Source organism: Mercurialis annua, linkage group LG3, assembly GCF_937616625.2.
Source record: "Mercurialis annua linkage group LG3, ddMerAnnu1.2, whole genome shotgun sequence".
Classification (NCBI taxonomy): domain Eukaryota; kingdom Viridiplantae; phylum Streptophyta; class Magnoliopsida; order Malpighiales; family Euphorbiaceae; genus Mercurialis; species Mercurialis annua.
The window spans coordinates 68,269,613-68,294,880 of record NC_065572.1 but is presented as its reverse complement, the minus strand read 5'-3'; the positions used below and the strand labels follow the sequence as shown (position 1 = coordinate 68,294,880).

Here is a 25,268-nt window from a genome sequence, read left to right as displayed (position 1 = left end):
TTCTAAGTCACATGTTCAAAAATCAAGAGTGACCCTTTACTTAATTAAATTAAGTCTCGCACTAACTCATAAAAAAACTATTGCAGGAGTAGCAAAATCTCAGGAAAGAAAACACATGATATATCAAATTGCTTAGGGACTGGAAATCCTTTGCAACAGAATTCTAAGTTTTGAGATTACATTGACATGTACATTGATTTCAGAAGTGGATTACATTGGGTCAAGTTAACGTTCCTGATAACTAAAAAGACCTACAGAAAATCAAAATTACCCTTATCGACTAGTATTTACACTTGATCTTGTTTTCTTTACTCACAGCTGATGGATTACAAGTTGACCTGTGCTGTGAGTTACAAAATCCCCATTGAAATACTTGGGATGCATACAACAGAGACTGCTCCGTGAACCAAAAAAATGATGCGACGCTACAGCCTGAATTTACATATTTACAAGCTTTTCCTCCTTTACCGAATCCAATGCCGTTAGCTCGGCTATGAGTCTGTCATATTCACATTGGACTCCTCCTATCGCAATTTTAAGTTGTGTTATCTGCAAGAAAAAACAGACTCCGTTGCAATTTCAGATAAGTTCATAAGAGTTGCATTCTGACAGTTTATGCATCCCATGGAGACTGAAAGAAATATACTGAATTTTGAGTTGGAACACTTTTTCTTCCAATTATTATTGCATCTTGCAAACCAATGGAAATGCAAATGTTTATACATTTTAAAAAGGGTTAAATGCACAAATTAAATCATGAACTTTAAAGTGTTCTACAATTACAACATGAATTATCAATTTTTTACCATTCAAAACACCAAACAATTTTCCAATAAAATTACTGATGTGGATACCACGTCATCATTTTCTATCAGAAAATTGACCGGTATTCCGAATTGCAAAAAATTAGTAATTCGTATTTGACATTGCTAAAATTTAAAGTAAGTGTTGTAACTGCAAAACACACTAAAGTCTATTATTTGTTTTGCAATTAACCCTTAATAGAAAAAAGGTAATTTTTTCAGGCTTGATCACCCAAAAAAACCTCACCTGTTAGATATTTTTGTTTATTAACTCACCATTCAAAATCTTCATTTTTAGCCCTCTTCTTAATTTTCACTTTCAATTATAGCCATTTATCCAAATTAGAGGGAAAAAGTTCAATTATGTCGTTTATATTCATATTGTTCCAATTTGCTTCTTTACCATAATTAATTTCAAAAATGAAGCAATATGAGAGGTTTATTTGAACCTTTTTTCTCTCCAATTTAAACAAATGGCAACAATTGAAAGTAAAATTGAAAAATTAACTACAATTGAAGATTTTAAAAGGTGAGGCCATAAACGAAAAAATACGAAAAGGTGGAGTATTTTTTGGGTGATTAGGGCAATTTTTAATTATAGTAAGTATTCAAACTGCCATATTTTGCAATATACGAAAAAGCGCTACATACCTTCATCTCCAATTCCTTTTCCGTCTTCTCATATTCATCGCATCTGAAATAAAAATGTAAATAAAAAATCCATAAGATCTGAGATACGATACAAGCTCTTAAAGTTTTAGATTGCAGGTGTATTAAGTCTTTGTCAATGTTATACAGGCATATAGCAGAAGCTAGTGCAATATCAACAACGTTTTGACCATGTAATCCCCTCGAAATATGCATAAACAAAATGTAAAGAAAATTAATCCAATAAATGTGGCCAATAGGTAAAAGAGAAATGCTCATGTATAAAACAAAAATCTAATACACTCACTGTGCTTGAAGTTTCTTGTTTTCCTGCGTCAAGACTAGAGCTTCATGACCCTGGTATTTCGACTGATTTGCGATATCCACAGTCTTTCCAAAAAGAAAATGAAGAGATGATAAATTAGCAAAATGAAGTCTTATCAAACCATGGCAACAGCAAGCAATAATAGGAATGCACAAAGTTAAGAAGAAGGTGAAATAAGTGTTGAAATAGACAAATTTAATGGAGGATTCAAAATAAGTAATGTGTTAGTTCTTCAGCAGGTAAGCACAACACAATTATCAAACAACATTTGCTAATATGCTAGTCTGAACGTTTCTGGTTTCTGTTCAGAAATATGTAATTTTTTCTCCTACTTCTCTGGATAAATGAGATCAAAAATGGATCAAGGTAACATTTTGAGGAAATTACACCATTTACCAAAAAATATGAAAATAATTACAAAAATATTGTTGATTTTTTTCATTTACAAAATAGACCGAGTTGACTTAAAAATACCAAAAATTAAAAAAAATTACAAATACGGTAATGTATATTGTTGGTATAATGTCAGTATACTAATAAAGTAAAAATATACTAAAATTATACTAACATTATACCGTGAGTATACACATCTGAACATACTGAAATTTAGTTAGTATTAAATAAAAATTATACCAACATTACACCACATCATATACTAAAAGTTAAACTAACAATATACATTAACAAAAAGTGTCTATTGAAATTATACAAAAACAAAATATAATAAAAATATATAAAAACAAAAAGTGTCTGTTATCAACGAGAAAATATATAAAACAATTGTTAACGATAATACCAAAAGTGTATTGAAATTATACCAATATTAAACCAAATACTATTTTCAAATTCTTTAGCTCATAATTTTTGTAAATACTTTCATTTTTTTGGTATTTTTATAAATATTTTTAAGTCAACTCGGTCTTTTTGTAAATGAAAAAAGTCCCCACTCTATTAAAAAAGCACATCTTCAACTAGAAATCGGGTATAGAAGAGAAGAAGAGGAACGAAAGTGACAACTTTAATAAAAGCAATTACTTCATACCAGGAAGATCAAATGCTCTCTAACCTTTGTAACACCTATTTGCAAAATGTTAGGTATTTTCGTAGTAATACCTAACATTTTCACTCTAAGCTTTTGCGTTTAACTGAAAATTGTATGTAATTCATTTTTCATATCAATTCTTCAAATCATGTTGCAAAAATGTACCTGTGCTCCGAAACTCTGGCCTGAAACAGTGCCATTAACACCAGTCCGAGCATGCTTTTTCATATCTTCAGCATCAACCAAATCATCATGCTCTTTCCTTTTCATGCCTAACACTGTTACAATAGAAAAAATGTTTTTTTTGTTATCAATCAATAAACTCTTTGGAAATACAAGTCAATTCAGATTAAATTCAGAATCAAAGGCCCCTACAGCTCTACCTGCAGCAGGTGACACTTTTCCACTGCTAGGGACAGAAGATCCGTGATTCAATTTAACAGGCTTTGTTTTACCATGTGCAAAACCAAGAGAATCTTGTTTGGGCATCTTTTTAATCACTTTGTACCCGATTAGCCCACAATGGTGATACCTATAAATGTCACAATAATTCGCATCAAATTGCTAACAGACATATAATCCTATTACCTAAACCACGCTTCTGCTGTTGGAAGGAATAACAACCATACAGTAATTTTGTCATTCTGCCTATGTCATAAGAAGTATAAGGTGACCACAACAGATAAATAAGATAAGAAAAAGATAAGATAAGCTACACAAAAAAAAAAGCATGTCATTATGCTATATTTTTTTGTTAAGACAATAAAATATAAAACACTCAGCAGTAACTCAAAACATAACAATGATCCCTGAACTGTTCAAAAGACCCCTAAATGATCTTCGATAAGACAGCCGAATAATTACCAAAAAAGGACTAGAACATATTTCCAAAACTAATGGAAGACAACTTAGCATACAAAATATTTACCAGTACTCATGTGTCATGTCTTTCAAGCGACTTTCAAGTTTCTGTAAAAGGGAAGTTCTCTCAAAATCTTGTTTATCATGTGTAGGTTCAATAAAGTTTGCTTCCAGAACACCTAGATGATGAACATAGAAATCACCATAAATTTCAAAGAAGTCCTAAAGTCAAAAAAATGATAATAATAAAAAACTGATGAAAATGAAACAGTGCTTTAGGTTCTTCTCACCGACCACTCCTCTACCACGACAGTCCCATCCAAACTGTTTCACAACCGCCCAAAATGGCTGCAACAGGAGTGAAATAAGACTCATGCAACATAATTTCTAAAAATGTTGACATTTCAAAAGAACATTTACCAGAATTAGCCGATTTTTGTGGTAGACACTGAAACCATGGAGATTGATTTGTGGCGCTTCTTTTAAAAATCCTATAGTAGTTATGACTTGACCCTAAAATAATAGTGTCAGTGATAATAACATGTCTATTATAAAATAAATGTCTGATTTACATGTGAGAAAACAGAAATAGGTAGATACATGTTAAAAATCATCTATCACTCATGTAAATGTATTATAAACGTCTGATTTACATGTGAGAAAAAAAAATCGATAGATACATGTTAAAAATCATCTATCGCTCATGTAAATGTAATTATCTCTGCATATTTATATATTCCCACCCCAGTTCATAGGCGAGCAGGAGGATTTAACCACCAAAATGACTCTATCTCAATCATAAATCTATGAAACACATGCATATACTTTTTAGACCACCTATTAGATCGAATCATATTTTCCCCTCCATTTTCACGCAGAAATGAGAGCTAATGAAAGAAAAGTTTCCAATATAGGAATCATAACTAAAGCAATTTATTTCGTATATTAAACACATAAACTGAACAAAGAAAATTCCAGCAAAGAATCACAACCTCCAAAACTCCACCACTTTGAGGTTTATACAAGATGAATTCTGGAAATTTTAGATCATTGGCAAGATTATGGTGCTCAACAATTCTTCCCCGCAATTTAATTCTGAATGTTTCAGGTATACGCAAATACAAGATGGAAATATACACCTGTTAAAAAAATATTACAAAAAATGAATTCTTAAATATAAAATTCATGTGAGCAAATATCAATGCATAATAAACCCATTTGTATACTTACTCGGAGGGAATAACGAAACCGGTTGCCAATGTGCTGTTCATTAATCTTCTTCCAAGCAAGAGAAGTCTCTACCTGTTTGATGTCCCCACTAATACGAATATCCTGAAACCCAACCCGTGTACACAAATAATTGAGGGTAACAGCATTAAACAGGATGAGAACAAATTAACATAGCAATAAGACAAGAAAGTTTCTGACCTCAGATTCCGTATCAAAATCCAACTCCAATATCCCATCATCACTGAACCACAAATTATATATTATTACTTTTGTGCCATGAGATCCAATGTCATCAAACTGCAACAAGAATATAGACATGTATCAAAACATATTTGTATAGGGAAAACATTAGAGATCGACAAAGTAAATATCACTATTAACTTGCATATTATCAAGAATGCTCCAATAAAGTGTGAGCTCTTGTCCACCCTCCATTTCTGTTTAGCGAATACTCGCTAATTTTTAATTTGAACATGGAAAATAGGAATGTTAGGCACGAAAGGGCCTTCAGCAACATTTCATTTTCCAAATTCAGGGTGGTTAGTTTATGATGGGCACATGCTTTTCATAAGTTTATAATTCTCAAGATACACTAGGCCAAAACTGTCAAAGTCTAAACCTACAATTAATAATGGAATACATTAGCTTCTCGATCTAGTTTAAACTTCTTACTGGCATAGTAACTAGAATATAGATTTAATCTTGTTTAACTTAAATCATGTATATTTTCTCTAATCCTTGTTACAAGGTATCAAAATGTCAATGCAAACAAAAAGAGGTTTCGACAAAAAGGAGCAAAGTTTAAGGAATAAAGGATCTTTCACCCCCTCATTTTGGCAATAAGCATCAAAAAATGTCAATTGTAGGAAAACCGGACAAAAGACTCACAACTTCGCCAAATCGGGTCAAAAACCACTCCCCAGTCTCACTTTAAAGAGAGTGACACTCTCTCCAATTAGCACAGAAAAAGATTTTAAATAGTCCTTGATATTTTTTCAATTTTTAAATTGGTACTTAATAATGTTTAAATTTTAATTATGCCCTCATAATTTTTAAAGTTCAAATATTATATTAATGTAAATAAAACTTAAGGAATCTTTTTGTCTCTTTATAACCATTTTACCCCTTTTTCTGGAAACCGCCACCGCCGGAGACGAACCCATCTGGGTTCTTCTTAGGGGAGGAAGACAAGCTATCTTCCTCGTCTGAGCGAACCCAGGTTCGTCAATCTGAGACGAAGGAGCGGCGCAGTTTGGCGGTTGGCCATCGTTTTTGTCGGATATGGTGGCGGTTGAAACAGAGAAGAAGAAAAAAGAAAATAGGATTTAGAATATGTTTAAATAAAAAAAATTCAAAAAGGTTTAATTTGGTTTTATTAAGATTTAATTAGGATTAATTATAATTAATAAGAGTAAATTAGGATTTATTATGAAACTCACTCTCTTTTTTTTGTCAAAGGGGGGAAACTATTCCGCTTTGTACTTTTTTGCTACAATTGACTTTTTTTAAATTTTTGGTGCCAAGATGAGGGGGTGAAACGATACTTTGTTCAATGTTTAAGTAACAATTTATGGTAGGGTGGATAGAGTCCTTGCTCTTCTTGCATGCCATAAATTTTCCAGATTAGATAAAAGGCAAGTAAATTACTTGCTTCAAAAGCTCCTCTTCTGTTGAATATGGAGACCACTGTAACAGCAAAGAAAGATTTGACATAGAAAGCTCTTTACTACACCGATTTGAAAATTCGAAACTGCCAGTTGCTGAGTTAAACTCATAATCAACCTGCAAAGAGAGCAAGTGCATAAATTCAAGATCAAGAACAAGACTATAACACACCTGAAGCCCTTATGAAATCCAGAAACAAAAATGTGATTTTTTTTAAGCAAGATATAGAAACCTTGTCCTTTACTACTTTTCACTGAGGTCAATGTCAGGATCCTAATCTAATAAATCTAGACATAAAAAAATATGTTCTAATATTTTTAATTCATCAGGAAATACTCATTTAACAAACAGTGCCCTCAAGTTAGAAAGTAGTTGCATGTACATGACACATTCACAAACATGCCATGAGCAAAGATAAAATAGACTAATACTAACACTAATACAGAGTTAATATTTATGATTTTTCCTGAACATTCTCAAATACGATGGGAAGAATCAGAAAGCATACTGACCAAAAGCTTAATCAATGGAACTCACCATTGGCACTACTATCCTGTCATAGCCTGTTTGTGTCAAAAAAGTGTAAGATAGGAGTCCAATGCTTTGAGTCAACACCCTGCTTATTGCAGAAAACAGGAGACAGCTTAAGTAGAAACACATCAAACAACATTTACCATAAAATTAAAAGGAAAGACTAATTCTTGATCTAAGCGGAGTTACACTTGTTACTATAATTAGATTCTAATTATCAATTTTCACATTTACATGCACACACCGTTAGAATCAAATTTAAATTAATTTTGATATATAATGCATAAAACTGTATAAATTTAAGAGGCGGTAGTTGGCCCTGAAAATGAGGATGAGCTGTCACCAATCCCGACAGAACACCCCAATGAAACTAAGCACATAAACACACAAAATAAGAGTGCTAACTATAGTCTTCCCATACCAAAGTCCCAGCTGTTACAAAAATCTAACCTCCCATCTTTGACTTTCCAAAGAAAAGGACTTACAATAGAAAAAATGAACGATAAAATCGGTCAACAAAAGGTATTTAGAGAATAATTTGCATTTACAGCAGAAAATCTCAAAATTGGTTGCCATCAAATAATCTTATATATTCTCGCAGAAGATTCAAAGAAAGAGAATCTGAAACAAGAACTTTAATGTCCATCTTCTAGGTTTGTGTAAAACTTTTAATAATAATAAATCATCAAGATTTTTTATTTATATATATATATATATATATATATATATATATATATAGAGAGAGAGAGAGAGAGAGAGAGAGAGAGAGGCAACAGTATTTAGATATAATGTGAAATAGAGCATATAATTTATAACTGTAATCGATGGCATACAGTAATTGAAAAGTTTTAAATTCAAATGCACAAGTCTACTACAGATTTCAGTTGGCAGATGACAGATGACAGTGTCATACCTATTACGCAGATGGCGACTAAAAACAATAACATCTGCTCCGAGTCTCATAGTGCTTGTCTTAAAGCCATTACCATCTGAAAGATCAGCGTTCAATCAGCAGATATAAAGCAAAAAATATACAATCTGTGAAAACCGTGAAGGATAATTTACATTGTCCAATGGCTGATTTGGATTTATCTGAAAACCCAAAACTCATACACTGCCGCATCGCTTCAGGGTTCATTCCACCACCATCATCTATTTGAGAAGCCCCAAATTTTAATAAGATTTAATTGAATTATTTAATCAAATAAATTTCATATCAATCAAGACTACAATCATCCTACAGCCTACTCAGGTACCTTGAATCAACAGCGCTGGACTACCATCCCTTGGATTTGAGATTTTATCTACAATGACAGAAGTGGCTCCATTTTGGATCTATTTTGTAAACAAAAGAAATTGAAAAGTGATAGGCAAGTATGAAGATATAATCAGATGATCTCAAACAAATGGTGAAAACATTATAAAACCCGATAAATCCCAACTAAATGGTGAAAACATCATAATGCACTTGACAAACCAACCAATGGTGAAAACATTATAAAACCCGATAAATCCCAACTAAATGGTGAAAACATCATAATGCACTTGAGAAACTAACCAATTGACATAAGAAAAGCCATTCAAACCAAGGAAAGTTAAATGATCAAAAGTCATTAAATCCTCAACAAGTATTCTTAAAAGAAACAAACACACATATAAAGGAACAAGAACTTATACTCAATTGATGGGACATAACTAATTAGACAAAAGTGATCTTTGATTCAACTTTGAGCACTATTAAAGACATCACTCCAAAACCAGCAAATGAAGAAGACAATGAAAATATTTAAAAAACAAAAAAGAAACAGAAGAAGGCTACTTTCTTTTGGAGCAAACGAAAGTAAGCAAATATTTATTCATGACAAGTCTTTACTGACAATGTTAATAATTGTAAATACCAAATCTAATTTTTAGTTAAATAACTGTAGTTTCTACTAGGATATTATTTTAAAAACGCATGTCCGGTTCCCTAGAATTACTTAAGTTCTAAGGCACACCCAAAGGTAAACATATCAAATGGATATCTTCATTGCACTGCCATGCTTGCTGGGAAAAAAATGGAGAGAACAGGTTACATAATATTGGGTCATCCATTAGCTGTCTATTGTAGGAAACAGCAGCTCAACCAAGTTCCTAGCATAAGATAATCTTAATATGAACTCACACGTATTACTCCAAATAGTCCATAATTATTCTTGCTCAATTCAACTACCCCTAGATTCTATTATTCTTAGGAAATCCAAATGATTATAACAGTCAATAAGAAGTGAAACAAACTGGAGTGTTTTAACCACAGGGGAATCAGTATAAAAGTCAATGACCATATCTATAAATCATTTTCCTAAGTCAAAGGAGTTTTGGTTATTTGCAAACCATCTAAAACCAGTAAATCACAATCAAATTATCCCAAATCTACCCATTACCGGACCATCAGCAACCCACCTTCCTCCTCCCTCCCCAACTTTGATATGCTCGACTTTCCATAGAATAGCTATTATACATCTAAAATGAGCATTCCAAGCAATTATGCCCAACCTATCTTTTGCTGGAGTGACTACCGACTTGGTATAAATCTGCATATTCCATAAAATTCCTACTTGCCCACACATTCATCATGGCATCATCTTCAATAGGCACAAAATCATTATAAGGCATGTTTGTTAGTTGGCTAAAATTATATCTAACGAAAGCCTGCTCTTATAAAAAAAGGCTTTGAGATAGCTAAAACATTAAAACCACATCGCATTATTTATGCACTTGTCCACTTTATCATCCTTGTCATCTTTAAAATTATAACATGTTTACCAACCGCCCAAAATATATAATTGGTCTCTGATAGGAACTTCTTATGCATCTTATGATTTCATACATCCCATTATTAATCCTAACAGCGTCTACAATTTTTATTTGACATTGGAATGTAGTATGGCCAATGAGACATTTTTAACCATAAAAGAAAATTCCAATAGATATATATAGGTCATAATTCAACTTAATTCAGATATCTTTTCATATGTTTGGTTTAAATGTATTTCAAAAAATTCTATGGAATTATATATATATTGAGTTTGGTTTACTTAAACATTCATTTAGTGACTCAAATGAATCGATCATATATTTATATCAAATGAATCACAAAACAGATTAATTTGCAAATAAATTCTACAAGAAATAACTACATTAACAAAAAATATCATGCAACAAGAGAGACACTCTTGGATTCCAGCACGTGCAAAGAAAACAAAAGGTAAATAGCTTCGAGTCACACTTACCTCATCAACTGCATTATCAAGCAATTCTGCTATGGCTGCAAAAACATGCATATCATATTAGTACAATCAACAAAATTTCCCGAAATGGAGTTGAAAACAACAATGTTCATACGTACCACCAAACGCCCATTTATGCGAAGTAGCATTTGAATGAAGAAACATAGGGCTGACGTGGAAATTATTTTTGCCATCTATTATTATCAAGAAGTAAAAGAATTTGGTTAGAACCTCCAAATAGAAGAAGCTAACCAGTCATTGATCAAGCATTGAGCAACATATATAATGAAACGGCATATTCCATGAGATTTATAATGAAATTCTAAAACAAAGTATCCCATACAGAAAATAATATGAAGGCCATTTATCACAACATTAGTTTGCTATATCCATTGCTGGATGGTGTTCAAATTGCAAACAAGCAAAACCATTTGTTTAAATAGGGAAAAAGATTGGAGTAGTTCGTTAGCACTAAAGTTAGAAACTAAGTTAGACATTTGAAATACCCACTTAATCCAACCTTAAAAATACTCATCTAGAATGGCAACAATTTAGATAATAGTCTTTTACTAGGCATAACTGATCCAAAATAAAATGATGAAATTACACAAAAAAATTATATCAAGTTTATACACAATCCAATGACTTGCTCTTGATTTTCATGTGGAACAAAGAAAAATAGTCACATTTGATCCTAATTCATAAATAGCTATTTTTGTCGGTCTTAAAGATCTCAAATGAACAAGTGTTATGCAAATGAATTAAAGTAGACATCATCATCTTTGCAATGAATCAAAAATAGATATCATTTGGAGGCTTGAAACTAAACTTATGACGTTTAGAATTAAGTGATATTTTAAAATAGTTAGACTTGTAATAAATTTATGTTTTCATAAAAATTAAAGTAGGCATCTTAAACTTTCAAATGAATTTAAAAATCAATTCATTTGGAGATGTCTAAAGTGAGTCATGAAGTTTCCAAGTTAATATTTGTGCAGAAGTCCTAAACTTGTTGAATTTAAGATCACCTCAAGTAGAAAACTTCTGGATCACCTCAAACTCGAGGTAAACACTAACTCGTCAAGTATAATGGCCACCTCAAGTTTGGATTAAATGCGATTGAGAGGCAGAAATCTTTCCCAAAACACGATAAAGTGAAGAGGGATCAATCTTAATCAAATTTGAACTTATCCCATATTGTTTTGAAGAATATACTTGTTCATGAATAACGATCAAATATAACTATTTTTCTAAATTGTAAAGCCAAACTACACTAATCATGTGCATGAAAAAGCAAAAACACCTATTTTCATGAGACAAAAGAAGTAAATTTAAAAAGAAAAGCATAACATACCTCAAGAATAAACAATTTTATATTTGAGATGTGTGGCCGTTTTTTCCTAATATTCTAAAACATGCAATTGCCATACTTTTATGCTTTTTTTAATATGCTAATATACATCAATTGATTCATTGCTGTAATAAAATCTACAAAGCACTCACGCAAATATAAGATCATGTATGGACATAACGAACAATATTTTTTAAAGAAAAAAGGTCAAACCCATCTAGACGTCCCTGTACTTTACACTTTTTTTTCGAAAATCCTTATATTTTATTATTGTATTATCTGGTCCTCTACTGACCTAATTTTTATTTTTCCTGTCCTTTTTGAGCTTTTTTCAGTCCTTTTGTGTGACTTGAAGAAAAAAATTGTAAGTAGAGGGACTGAAAAACACTCAAAAAGAATCTGAAAATCAAAAATAGCTAACTAGAAGGACCAAATAATATAAAAATGAAGTATAAAAACCTACAGAAAAAAAAGTGTAAAGTACAAAAACTTCTACATGGGTGAAGCCAAGAAAAAATAACACAGAAACACAATGAAGACACAAGACACCGATTATATATTTAAATATATGCATGTATATGCAAAGTTGTAAAAATGAGAGAAAAAAAATGAGCAATCAATTAAATTAAAAATAAATTATTAGGTCGGCATATTTTTAAAAACGACCTATAACTATTTTAAAAACCCCTTATCATATCAGTTGGCATCCCCCCACACCTTCAAAATGGTACACTTATTCTGCCATGTCATTGCCGTGTTGCGCGCCCGCTACATACGACACATCCAAGAAACGTTGGTGCTTTATAGAACAAGATACTAGAAAAAGTATACTTATGTTATCTTGCATGATAGAACACCAAAATATGAGACAATGACTATTGTTAAAACCAATTCTCAAGCTTTTGGGTGAGGCTTCAACAACAATTTTATTATCTTAACACCGCCCTCAAACACTTCATGCTCACTAGGCTTGAAACGTGAACAAACAAGCACACACGCCTGCACCATCTTGTGCTCAAATATTTTTAATAAACCAAATAAGGGTCGTCAAGCATAGAACTCTAGACCTTTCAATCATAGAGGCTCTAATAACATGTCAAGTAACCAAGCTTTTAGGTGAGGCTTCAACTTATCTTAACAAATACCAACTCATACCATGCACTGATTTTCAAATATTAATAATCAATAAAATATCAATTCTTAAGTCATATAAAAACTAAGGAAGCATTTGAAAACCTAACTTATCATTTTAAAATTAGAGCACGTATTGAAAAAGTCATGCAACTTCACTTGTTTTAAACTTTTGTAAACAAATTCACGAAAATTACATATACCTAGATTTCTACCTTTAAAAATTTTATGTGTTGATCTAGAATGCCATTAAAAAGAGTAGATTGAAGAATGATGTGAGAATTATATCTCCACCATGGCATGTATATGTCATCATTAGAGTGATGCACATCAACATCATAGATGCTCCTAGTTGGAATAAGAGGGTACAAGTAGCTTTGCTCATTAAAATTCATTAACGAGGAAGCCACATTAAAATTAACTAGGATGAAGTGAGTTGACTTGTAAGGCGAAACTCAAAGGCTAAAACTAGACCGAAACTATTTTTACATGCCAAGCCTATGCATCCAACAATTGGCTCCATTAGGTCTTATTTGGTATTAATTTTGTTTTCAATATGGCTATAAAGAAAATTTATAATATTTTCATTACTTGTTTGCAAATTTATATACATGTTTACACATATATAGAAAAACCAAACAAATGTTTCTCTAATTTCCACAACTTGTTTATTAAAAAAAATTATTTAGAGTTTATCAAGTAAACCGAAAATGATACCAAAGAGGCTTTTAATTTATGCCTAATCCTAGTGAAGTTAAATTGTTCAAAAAAAAGATTGAGTCGTACTTTGAATTGAAACCTTGGAACCAAGACCATCCGCATAGTTCCCAGCTTTCCAAAATTGACGACAAACAGGTGCTGGACATATGGATGAAGCGGATGAAATGACAGTGTCATCCATCGGAGATTGTCCTTGCTCCAACACACTAGAGCAACTTTGACCGGTACTTATGGCATTTCCAAATTCACGCCTTGTAGTTTGGTCCGTAGACCTCTCATACTTCAAAACTTCAAGGCTCTTGTGATTTTTTTGTAGCCCATTCATAAAAAAATTCGACTCCTCTTTAATATCTTTCATGTCCACCTTTCCAAGTTTGTCAACACATTAGTGTAAATATAGGTACTTATCTTGGACGTAAAAGAAGTTAAAAAGAAGTCATGGAGATAAGTATGATGAACAAATGCTTGAGATCTACCATTGTCCACCTTACTTAAAATGACTAGCATAGTAAAACTTAATCCAAATCTTCAACATTTTTAAAAAGATCAAACAATATTATTATACCTTCAAATTACAATTACAAATAACATATATGCCTCATTAATTATTATAAAATACATTAAAAAAAACAAAAGATACTCTAAATAAAAAATCATTACTACAATAAGTAGTATTTTTTATATATAAAGTAACTCATTTTATCTAGACAATTAAACTTTCTTAACACTCTTATTAGTTTTAATTGCCTATTAATTTGGGACAGAGGGTGTACTTTATTTATTTGAATTAGGAGAAGGATTAGTAAGAGTTGTAAGGGCTAAGACACCTTATGCCAAAAATGAGAACTTGCCCACCTTTGACTTCCTACAGGTAGTTAGGAACAAAATTAATGCTTTTTAAAAGAAAGCACAGTTCTACTCCCCCGTCCCAATAGAGTTATTCACTTTGAGAAATTTTTTGTCACAAAACTCTTCTCCACTTCAAAAAGTAATTAGTTTTTACACTCAATTTTTCTATATTACCCCTATTTAAAATCCACTAATTAGAAAATTGAGAGTAAAGTGCAAGTGAACCCTATATTAAATAAGGGTATGACAAGAAAAGTAAGAAAAATTTCATAAATCTATAAACAATAATTGTTTTTCTTAAACTGTGTGATAAAGGCAAAGTTTACAACTCTATTGAGACGGAGGGAGTATAACATTATTTTAAAGTTGACAAATACATTCAGCACAATTTTTTTTTTTCAATTCTATCACCATTTTCAAATCTAGTAGTTTTAGCTAATATGGCTACTGAAATTGTATGTGAAAAGACGATTTCATGTAGAACTCATGAATTTATTTGCAATTAATCCATAAAATGAAACATCATGTTTAACAAATGAATGTTAAGTTGTCTTGCCATGTGAAACTTTAGTGGCCTCGTCAATAAAAATTCACCAAGTTTTGAAACGGCGAAAGAAATAAAAAAAATTGGCAATGAAAATGATATGATAGAACTGGAATTTCACAATATACGTTCTTTTTTTAATATGTATCTCTTTTCTAAAATTAATATATTATCCATCTTAATAACCAAAATTAAACAATATCCACTAAAAAATGTTTATGGCTTAGGAAGCGATTAGCAATTTTCAACACACTAGAAAAATTAACAAAATAAAAATTTATTTCAAATAAAATTTATCATATAATGTTAATAACACAAAAGTGAAAAAAATAAAAATTTACTTTTTAATAAAATTTATCATATAAAAATAACAAATTATGTCACATTATCATTATAATGAGTGGCAGAATAAGGACTCCAACCATGAGGATTGAAATTTTTACGTTTGACTATTTAGAAAAATCAAACGGCTGTAAATACAAAACAAAATTGTTAATTTGCAGTTGTAAGGGCGATTAATACCGCCCCTGCAAAGAGAAAACCGCACATAAAAAATGTAAGGGCGGTTTCTAAGGACTGTTATAACCACCCCTAATAGAAAATACCCAAAAATCTGTTTATTTTCTTTAAATTTTTTCCGGCGAAAAGGGTCGGCTGACCTTCCCTAGATCAGCCCTTGATTATAACAAACCAATAAAAATAAAAGAATTTAATAACAATAATATAGCACAACTGTTATATGAAATAATTATTCTGATAACTGTCAACTTTTTTTTTATAAAAGTATTTTAAGTTACAAAAATATTGTCTTATTTTTATTATTAAAAATATAAAAAAACATAACAAAAAATTCTTCAGTCTCAAAAATTTTATGCGCAAATACTGAAGTGTCAAAGCACTAACAAACCTTTAATTCTAAGAGCACAAAAACGACCTATCCAAATGATCATGCGAAAAAAAATAGACTCAAAGCACCAAAACAAATGAAAAAAATTCGACTAGCAGTCAGGTTTAACAGATAAACCCTAATCTCTGCTAGAACAAGAACATGCAAGGATTTTCATGAAGAAAAAAGGAAGACAGTGTAAAACCTACCTCTGTAGGATGCTACTGAAGTTGGGTAAAAGGATTCAAAGGTGGCAAATCTGTGAGATTTAGAAAACTCGCAATAGCTCCTGCCAAATACCTTAATCCTTAAACTCACAACTTGAAAGCAGAGATCTGGGCTCAAATTTCGATTTTTGTGCCACTATTTGTATGAATTTTTTTTTGAGATCTATATTTTTTTTACTCTAACCCTAAATTTGTTATTTATATAGAGAAAGAAAAAGTATAGGATGGAATATAAAGTGTAGGCCCACTTGAATGGGCTCAATTGAATGGGAGCCTCATTTAAACAAAAGCTTTAAATAAAAAATGAACAAAATATCAATTCAATCCCCTTAATATGGCATGAAAAATTAAATGTCCAAAGTTATAAAATTTAGTTAAAAAAATTTAATAATTATGAAAATCAGTGAAATTATATCCTTTTGACAAAAAAAGAGAATGAGATTGATAGTTTCACATATTTAACTTTAATTAAGTATACTTAACTCTAATTAAAATCTAATTTAAAATTTCAATTAAACTTAAACAACTAATATAATTAAACCAATCAAACTAATGAACTTTTGATAAAACCAAATCACATAACAAAACATATTCAAAATAAACAAAAACATTCAAAAATCATTTAAAAGCTTAATTTTCGGGTTTCAAATTCAAACTCATATAATCATCACTGATTCTCTATCATCAAGTCATGAACAATTGAGCATAAACATACTCAAAAAAACTTAAAATTTACATGAAATAGTCATTAGTAATCACAAAAAATAAAATAAACCCCTTTGATAGCTAGAGATGATCTGATTGATCCATTAACAAGATTAAAAAATGGAAGTTCAACATACATATACCTTATACTGAGCTCAAAGCCATGAACTTTCGTATGAGAAAAATTACATTCAAAATTCAAAAACATATTCACGACTTTGGACCTATTTAATTTTATACGTATTATTTGATTGGTTTTATAAATTCAGCTTTAAGTTGATCCAAATTTAACTTTATTTTCTTCTTAATGTTAATTGGAATATTAGATCATCAAAGTAATTAAGAGTACAACCAGAGAAGTGGAAAGTATTGAAAATGTTTGGGCGGTTCAAGGAGTGGATGATCACGGTTGAAAACATATTGGTAGACAGGTCAAGACACTTAGGACGGACAACGATTTAGAGTTTTGCAATGCACCATTCGATGACTTTTGTAGAAATGAAGATATCGTGAGGCATCACACTATACGGTACACACCACATCAGAATGGGATTGCTGAACGGATGAACTAAACACCGCTACAAAGAGTTGAACTGGTAGGAAGCAAATGGTTCATCAAGAAGAAAGAGGGTATTCCTGAAATTGAATCAGCTAGATTCAAGGCGAGACTTGTAGGATTTTTCACAAAAAGATGGAATTGACTCTAATAAAGTATTCTCACTTATTGTGAAGCAAAAACCATTTGGGTTCTTTTAGTTATGATGAGTGCGTTGGATCTTAAGTTAGAATAACTTGATGTGAAAAAATCATTCTTGCATGGAAGTTTAGAGGAGCAAATTCATATGTCACGGCCGGAGCTGAGAAGAAATAAATATTAGCTAACAATTTTAGTTCTACAGAAATTTTATTTCATTTGTACAATTGGCAGGCCACCTCAAGTTTAGAGAAATCTAGTTTCCTGCTAATCTCTAGTTAGCCTCTCAAACCAAACTATAATTTGAATCAAACAAGCAAACTATTCACTGCCCATTATAAATAATTACTATCTAAGAGTTTAGATTAAAATTATTGTTTCCTCCATAAATTTTAGATATTCGAGTGTTCAGAATGGTGATTTTTTAAAATCAATTCACGGAGAAAACAGTAATTTTGACTTGAACTCGTCGAGAGTAATTATCCCTTAACATTATGAAGTCATGAACACCAATGATGGAATTCTGTAACCTTCAGTTTGTTACCACTTACGAGTAGCAACCGATCTGTTCTTATGACACTAAGCATAATACATGTACAAGCTATTCCCAGACGAGCAAGCAATCATAGTCGCAGTTGGATGCCATGCCAGATGAAGAAGCTTAGAGCTTAGGTCGCAGGAAAATTCATTGCCGACGGAACTAGAATTATCATTTCCTGCACAGTTAGCAGATTAATCAGATTAAGCATTAAACTTCAAAGAAAGTGACTGCAGATTGAAATGCACAACAGCTAAAGGAACTCCCACCGTGCCAGTAGAATCCACGTGTTAGGTTGCTCAAGGACGATCTTCTAGCTTTTGTAGCTGAACGAGGAAGTGGCTTCCTGTTTAAGATATATAATTTCAGACGACTGGAAACGAGTTTAAATGATTCTGTAATGGACCGGTAATTTCACTTCCAAAACCAACCTGTTTGGATGCTTATTAGCTTCCACTGTAACGCCTTCTTCATTTCCAACACCATAGGAAAATATTCGTAAGAGATTGCTGAGTGCAAACAAGAATTGTCATCAAAACCGAAGACAGATATGTAAATTACTGCAAGGTAAGATTATTAGTATCAACTTAAAATAAGTTGAGAAACCTGTAAGAGCCAGTTGCAAAGTGAAGTCCATCTCCACTGATGCAGCACTCAAATTTATCAAATATGGAGTCGTTATTATATAAATCACATAACTGCAACACACAACAACAATGCGACATTTTTATAATGTGGTGTTAACTCTAATCTTTGACTCAAAAAAAAAACTGCATATGCACAATACTATAAATACAATTATGCAACTATATCTGCAATGAGGATACATTTTTAATATCCAGAATGGACAAAGGCATCAGACCGAACCGAATGAAACAGAAAAACCGAACCGAACCCGGAAAAAAACGGTTCGATTCAGCTTTGGAAGTAAAGAAAATCAATTTACTTTTAGTACATCAGACCAAGAGAACCAACCAACCTGATTGGTTCAGTTTGGTTTGAAATTTTTAAATTCTTATAAATCGGTAAAGTTCTGGAAAAAAAAAGATATTAAACTTTTGGTTTGCTTTGGTTGGAATCAAATGCACACTCCTATTTACAGATGATTCACAAAAACAAGAGTAGTTTTAGTTCATTGTTCAACCTGCTGAATAGAACCGGTGAGAAGAGAATTAACCCTCCGCTCTAGTCACTGAGCTACAGTCAAAGTATGGATCAAACTATATTACGAAAGTGAAAGGTAAACATACTAGTAAGCACATAGTAACACAACAAGGCAGGCACATTCAAGGTGGGAAACAAAAAGAACAACTATTCTAACAGCAAGGGAAAGAAAAAGGTGGCTATAAGTCGAAGCAACAACTTATGCCAGAAAGAGGTGACATAGCGTTTGACGTGGCTGACATATATAGGTGACTAATAGACGTTTTTACCTGCTACCGAAACAAAACCTGCTGGAACAACTTATTTGTAATTATTTAACAAGTTCAAACACCATATTTATATAAAAAATTTGTTGAGACACCATATTGTCATTTTTAAAAAAGTTCAGACACCAAAAGTGTATTAATCCCTTGCAGAATCTATATAGACACGGAAACCGAAATCTATAAGATTGCAACCTCCAGTGTAAGACAACAAAAATTCTATTTGAAAAAATTAATGGAAAGCTCCACAAAGATATCTTATCAAAATCAACAAGTCAAAAGGAAATGTATGTACCTTAGGCCGCAGGTGCTCATGAATCTTGAATACAGAAACTGGTGAAGTGTCCATACGTATATCCCAAAGCTAAATTAAGAAATCAAAGCATCAGCTGGTACAAAAGATTCTTGTAATATGCACACCATTAAACTACAATGAATTGAATAATTCATTACAAACGAAATAAGACCTAACTTAACAAACTAAAATTGCAAACAGGAAGTTTAGACCAGACAATGAAGTGGCAAAGAACCAATTGACAAATAAAGGAAACACTAAGTTTGCTTCAACTGATGATACTTTGGATAGATGCTTGTTGTTTTCCAAACATTAAGATGAAATCGGATAACATATATTAATTTTTCTAGAGTTTCGTACACCGTAAAATAGAGTATTTACTTGGCTACTTGCATTAAACAAGCATAGAATAAGCCAAGGTCTATCTTACTAGATTCTTACATACCATCATAATATAGTTAAAGGTAAACTTCTCTAATCAGGCGCGCGAAGCATCAATATACGGAAAAAACAATAGCCAAACAAAGCAGTATTAAAATGAAAAGAGATTTCCATCGCACCTTCAAATTCATGTAATCCCGACTCAGTAAATGCTGTCCATCATTTGTGAATTTTATATCAGAGATAGAAGCAATGATCTCTGTAAAGAATGATTTTGACCCACGGAATTCTGCATCTTGTATGCTGCAGAGCAACATTCTTTGACATCAGGACAAGATCTTAAATGTGGGAACAATGGTGTATTAAAAATTAAAATAAAGATGGAAGGTGTAAAAAGAATGTAGCAAATAGATAACAAAATAAACTCACATTCTTGCACTCTGATCGCATAATGCTGACTGTCGCATGTCAACCAAATGAATAAAACCTCTGGAGCTGCTGTATGCAAGCATATTACAATGGAGTGGATGGAATTCAGCTGATGTTATGACCTCTGAATAGAAGGTTTAAGGCTTCAATTAGGAGAAGGTAACTGACAGAGATGATTGGGTGTTAGACAGGCTATAAATAATTCTATCACTTTTCCATTGAGTATATAAAAAAACTCGGCAGGGCGTAATCCTCGGTGCAATACGAAAAGTTTATCCAGCCATTTTAAACATGCAAATCAAAGTTTCAAGGCATGCCTGTAAAATTCAACTATTAAACAAAAAGTTTTTTTTGAACAAATTCAAACCAGAAGTTATTCAAGATAATACCACAATGTGCTGGGCCAAGTAATAGATAGTGGAATTGAAATCCATCTTGCACAAAACCAATTGGCTTGTGCAAAGTATCATTCACCTACACTTGCCTTCCCTTTATTTATTCGATTTAGAATTCATTCACATCTCCAACATAAAATAAAAAAGGAAACTATGGTGCAGACTGGAAGCTAACTTCAATAAAATGATCTGCTAAGGCAATCATAAAAAAGAAGAAGAAAAAACAGCTACATACTCAGTAAAGTTTAACAAAGCATAGCAGTTATTGCACAAAAATAATAGAGCCAAAATTGAACTAAAGCACCAAGGCTCTCAGAGCACAAATCTTAACATCTATATCTGTGCTATAAAATGTTGAACTAAAGCCAAAATTAAATTAATAAGGGCCTTCCTTGGATAGTATTATTACCTACTATAATCCGAATTCCTACTCTGAAAAAGTATTTTGGAATGCCGAAAAGCTAAGAAACTTCAAATGGAGAAAACGAAGATATAACCTTTAGAGTCGTGTTCTCTGATTAACAGAAACTCTCATGTATACGAGTCGTGTTCTCTGATTAACAGAAACTCTCATGTATATCTGTTCCAAAGGTCATGAAGACGCTCCTTGCAGTTAGACAGTTTGGGCAGCCATTTAGCAAGCCAATAATTTTTATCTTGTTCTCTTATCTTTTTAGGTGATTAAAGCATTAGTATAACAGCTAAGAAACATATTAGAGAACGGGGAGTATTAATGAGGGGTCTTCTATCGTAGCACATTTTTGCAAAGGAACTTCATTTTATGGTGAAGGTTAAAGCAAGGGAATAGAATTACCAGTAAGATCTTCCATATTTGATGGTTTCATGTCAATGATGTTGAAGCACTGATCACTGATCTCAAGGTTCCATAAGTTAATTCGAAGGTCGTCTGCAGAAATAAATGTCTCACCATCACTGTACACAGATCATCGACGTCTTAGAAACTGCAGTAAATATTATCCTAAGTGTATGTAATGTCTTATTTAGAATTTGATTTCTCTTGCAGCAAAGCATATAAAGTAAGACTCACTAGCCAGAACCTTACCTATTGTTAGATATTGAGTTGATGTTAAAATCATGAGCATGCGCATAGACCTTTCGACAACTAGCGCGAGTCGTATCTTCCGCATAAGCAATCTAATTTGAGGATAAACTAGTAATTTAAACTGTAGACTAGAAAACAATATAAATACTCCCTCCGTCCCAATAGAGTTGTCCACTTTGAGAAAATTTTTTGTCCCGAAACTCTTATCCACTTTGAAAAAGTAACTAACTTTTACACCCATTTTTCCTATATTACCCCTATTTAAAATCCATTAATGAGTAAATTGAAAGTAAATTGCAAGTGGATGCTATATTAAATAGGGGTATGACAAGAAAAGTAAAGAATTTTTTTACAAAACCTATAAACAATAATTGCTTTTCTTAAACTGTGTGATAAAAGTAAAGTGGACAACTCTATTGGGACGGAGGGAGTATATGTAAACATGCATATAGATATAAAGAACAAAGAACTAGAGCAGCTTTACCATGTACACAAGTAGATACCTTGGTATGTGCTTCTTGAAAAGGTGAGTTGTTCTTGATTTTATTCTTTGTCCGCTCCGCATGATAGCCATTAGACATTTTGCTTTGCTCACTTACAAAGCTTCTTTCAGCCAACAGAGAACTTTCTGAACTCACTGAACTGGGTTCCATTTCTTTTACTTTCTTATCTTTACATTCCTTAACCTGGCCTCAAAAACCACAGCAATGAACTGATATATAGCAACACTAATAAAGCATTCAGAAGCAGTTTAGTTGGTAAGGATGACAACGATAAGATTTATACCTTCCATAACTTGATTGTCTTATCGTTTGTTGAAAGGATAAACAATGATCCATTGGGAGTTGCACACCATTTTACTCTATTAATCTTCTCCTCAATTTCCAAACTCTTCAGGTAGTCGAACTACAAAGAAGGATAACACAATGAGAATCTGTTAAAAGAAAAGCGTAAAAGAAGAATTAGAAAGACATATAGCATCACATCACATGGTATTAGCATACCTCAGGTTCATGACTCTGAAATTCAGTCTTGTATTGATATACAGGATGTCTAGAGAAGGTAAAGTCCAACCGCTCCAACTCATTCCGAGAATTGTGTTGGTTCGAAGTCTAAGATGCCAATAATTAAGGGTAAAAAGATCATAAGCCCAATTTATCCAACATTAGATGCCAAACAACCTATACAACTACCAGCCTAAACCACAAGATATAAACAAAATGAATTGAAAAATTATCTAAGCTATGCTATAAATTCTAAAACATTTGGAAGAGATGAGAGAATAATATTGAGAAAATCTCACATCTTTCCCGTCATTTCTTTCAAAGATGACAACTCGGCCACCTTTATCTCCAACAGCAAGGTAATCCCCACTCTTATCGAATTCAAGTGCAGACACAACATCAACTGAAAAAATAATAATTCACAGCATATATATCAGCAGCTAATACATAATTGACTGAATCCCGCTTATTTTTTTGACATAAAAGAGATTATTATTAAAATCAAGCTTTTACAAATCTAACATGACAAGGATCAAATTCTCAATAGACTACCAAACCCTTCATACAAAAGGGACAAACAAACCCTTCATACATTTACAACAAATAAAATGTATATTTATGACCTAATCACTCAAAAAATCGAAAACTTATAAACCTTGATCACTTCAAAACAACCTCTTAGGCCCCCTTTGGAACAACAAATGATATGTAACTAGATGTCTCATTTCAGTGAACATCACTCAATTACACATAGACAAAAATTAATGAAATTAACTATAATTAAAATGCAATTATTCAAATCAGCTAAAGAAGTGACAAAGGTGACAAAGTTTGTACTTTTCATTTGGGTAGCACATGAAACTAAAGCATAGTTAAATAAAAGCTCATAACTTTATACCTTAAAGATTAAGTTCCTGTTTTTCTAATTATCTCACTACATAACTAATGACCTCAATAATCTTACATAACAGAAAATAAACATAAAAGATTTCAAATTTTATCTTCAACCCTCAATTATTTTAGCCATTTCAAAATATATGAGCAAACTAGAACTAGAAAAAAAACAAAAGAATTGCATTTAAACATGGATTTACCATCTTGAACATCTTCACCGGGAATTTTTTCACCAAAGACTTGAGAAAATTTCCAGTCAAGAAGAGGAAGAGAAGAAGAGTCTCCTGAGCTTGAGGTCATGAGTTCTTGGGAAATACAATATTTGATTTTAATTAGATACTCACTCAATCACACACAATATAGAAAAGCTATGGCAAAGTAAAAAAAGAAAGAATTAAGTATTTATTTGTGGTTGAGTAAGTAAAAGATTCTGATTCTATATTAAGTGAGCTGACTTGACTTCTACTGACTATTCTTTCTACTCACCCCAATTTTCCCACTCCATTCATTATCCACTCAATTTTCCCGGAAAACTAACGAGCAAGATTTGTGGCTGGGCTAACAATGAAGGCTCTTGTATTTGGGCTTGGTGCTCTTTTACACAAGGAAATTACACCATTTACCAAAAAGAAATAAAAATGATTATAAAAATACTTCTTTCGATCGTATTTTTATTAAAAAAAATAGATTTGTATTAGACATGTTCATGGGTTCGGGTATCCGGCCCGCGGACCCAAAAAAGCCCAATTTTTATGCGGGCTCGGATTTTTAATATTGTAAAAAAACAACGTAAGCTCGCTCAAGTCCGGCCCGAACCTGTAAAAATAGTGCATTAGGGCCGAGTTTGGATAGTATATTTAAAGTCCGAACCGGTCTTGGGCGGGCTTGAGCTTGTCTTTAAAAAAGCCAAGCCCGCCGAGCCCGTCCCAGCCTGGCCCATGAACAGGTCTTGTTTGTATTTACTTCTTTTTATAAAAATATGCTTTTTTTATTTTTTTTATTTTTCTATATTTTTAATAGTTTATGGGTAGATTTTTGGTTAATTATTCATAGATTTTTGATAATTTTATTAAAAAGACATATTTTTGCAAATAAGAATGGTTAAAGCATATTTTAGACTATGATCACCTTCAATGCCAACCAAAAGCATCTATTTTGGGATGGTGGTTCCATTATAAATAAAGTAGTTGCCCACAAATACGAACCATTTCTTTGAATTATTATGTAACTTAATTACCATATTATATTTCAATAATTACAAGAAATAAATAAAAGAAATAGCATCTCATATTTCCTAATTCTGCACATTTCTATGATGCATGTAGAAATCAGAGAGAAGAAATACACTTCATTTCATTATC

At 32.1% G+C, this 25,268-nt stretch overlaps 2 protein-coding genes across 3 annotated transcripts; both read right to left on the bottom strand.

Annotated features, from left to right (window-relative positions):
* Window positions 1–99: 99 nt before the first annotated feature.
* On the bottom strand, window positions 100–16,267 carry LOC126673379 (protein MICRORCHIDIA 6). Of its 2 annotated transcripts, XM_050367505.2 has the most exons (20): window positions 16,065–16,267; window positions 13,643–13,940; window positions 10,494–10,568; window positions 10,378–10,412; window positions 8,362–8,440; window positions 8,171–8,257; window positions 8,019–8,094; window positions 7,112–7,190; window positions 6,557–6,691; window positions 5,108–5,206; window positions 4,910–5,011; window positions 4,672–4,818; window positions 4,100–4,192; window positions 3,970–4,027; window positions 3,747–3,858; window positions 3,202–3,350; window positions 2,984–3,096; window positions 1,759–1,841; window positions 1,455–1,497; window positions 100–549 (listed from the first exon to the last, which is right to left on the bottom strand). In XM_050367505.2, the coding sequence occupies exons 2-20, from the start codon at window positions 13,932–13,934 to the stop codon at window positions 439–441; spliced, it is 1,968 nt and encodes a 655-aa protein (XP_050223462.1). In that variant the 5' UTR covers window positions 13,935–13,940; window positions 16,065–16,267; the 3' UTR covers window positions 100–438. The 2 variants fall into 2 exon arrangements, with proteins under 2 accessions (XP_050223462.1, XP_050223463.1); XM_050367506.2 differs by lacking the exon at window positions 13,643–13,940 and having other exon boundaries at window positions 16,065–16,265.
* A 1,378-nt stretch (window positions 16,268–17,645) lies between these two features.
* On the bottom strand, window positions 17,646–24,451 carry LOC126674932 (serine/threonine protein phosphatase 2A 55 kDa regulatory subunit B beta isoform-like). Its single transcript, XM_050369478.2, has 15 exons — window positions 24,394–24,451; window positions 24,108–24,212; window positions 23,313–23,416; window positions 23,014–23,121; window positions 22,796–22,915; window positions 22,513–22,695; window positions 22,010–22,101; window positions 21,761–21,879; window positions 20,552–20,675; window positions 20,302–20,425; window positions 19,742–19,810; window positions 18,626–18,717; window positions 18,451–18,528; window positions 18,289–18,365; window positions 17,646–18,197 (listed from the first exon to the last, which is right to left on the bottom strand). The coding sequence occupies exons 1-15, from the start codon at window positions 24,410–24,412 to the stop codon at window positions 18,061–18,063; spliced, it is 1,551 nt and encodes a 516-aa protein (XP_050225435.1). The 5' UTR covers window positions 24,413–24,451; the 3' UTR covers window positions 17,646–18,060.
* Between the last annotated feature and the right edge of the window lie 817 nt (window positions 24,452–25,268).

Bases quoted from the DNA above. Each gene is read 5' to 3' on its own strand.
- LOC126674932 (XM_050369478.2), bottom strand. The intron at 23,122-23,312 runs GTGAGATTTTCT...TTGGCATCTTAG, and splicing joins AAAGAAATGACGGGAAAGAT to ACTTCGAACCAACACAATTC. The intron at 18,198-18,288 runs GTGGGAGTTCCT...CTAACTGTGCAG, and splicing joins ACGTGGATTCTACTGGCACG to GAAATGATAATTCTAGTTCC.
- LOC126673379 (XM_050367505.2), bottom strand. From the start codon at position 13,934: ATGAAAGATATTAAAGAGGAGTCGAATTTTTTTATGAATGGGCTACAA. The intron at 4,028-4,099 runs GTAAATGTTCTT...CTCCTGTTGCAG, and splicing joins ACAAAAATCGGCTAATTCTG to CCATTTTGGGCGGTTGTGAA. The intron at 550-1,454 runs GTATGTAGCGCT...TTTTTCTTGCAG, and splicing joins AAAAGGAATTGGAGATGAAG to ATAACACAACTTAAAATTGC.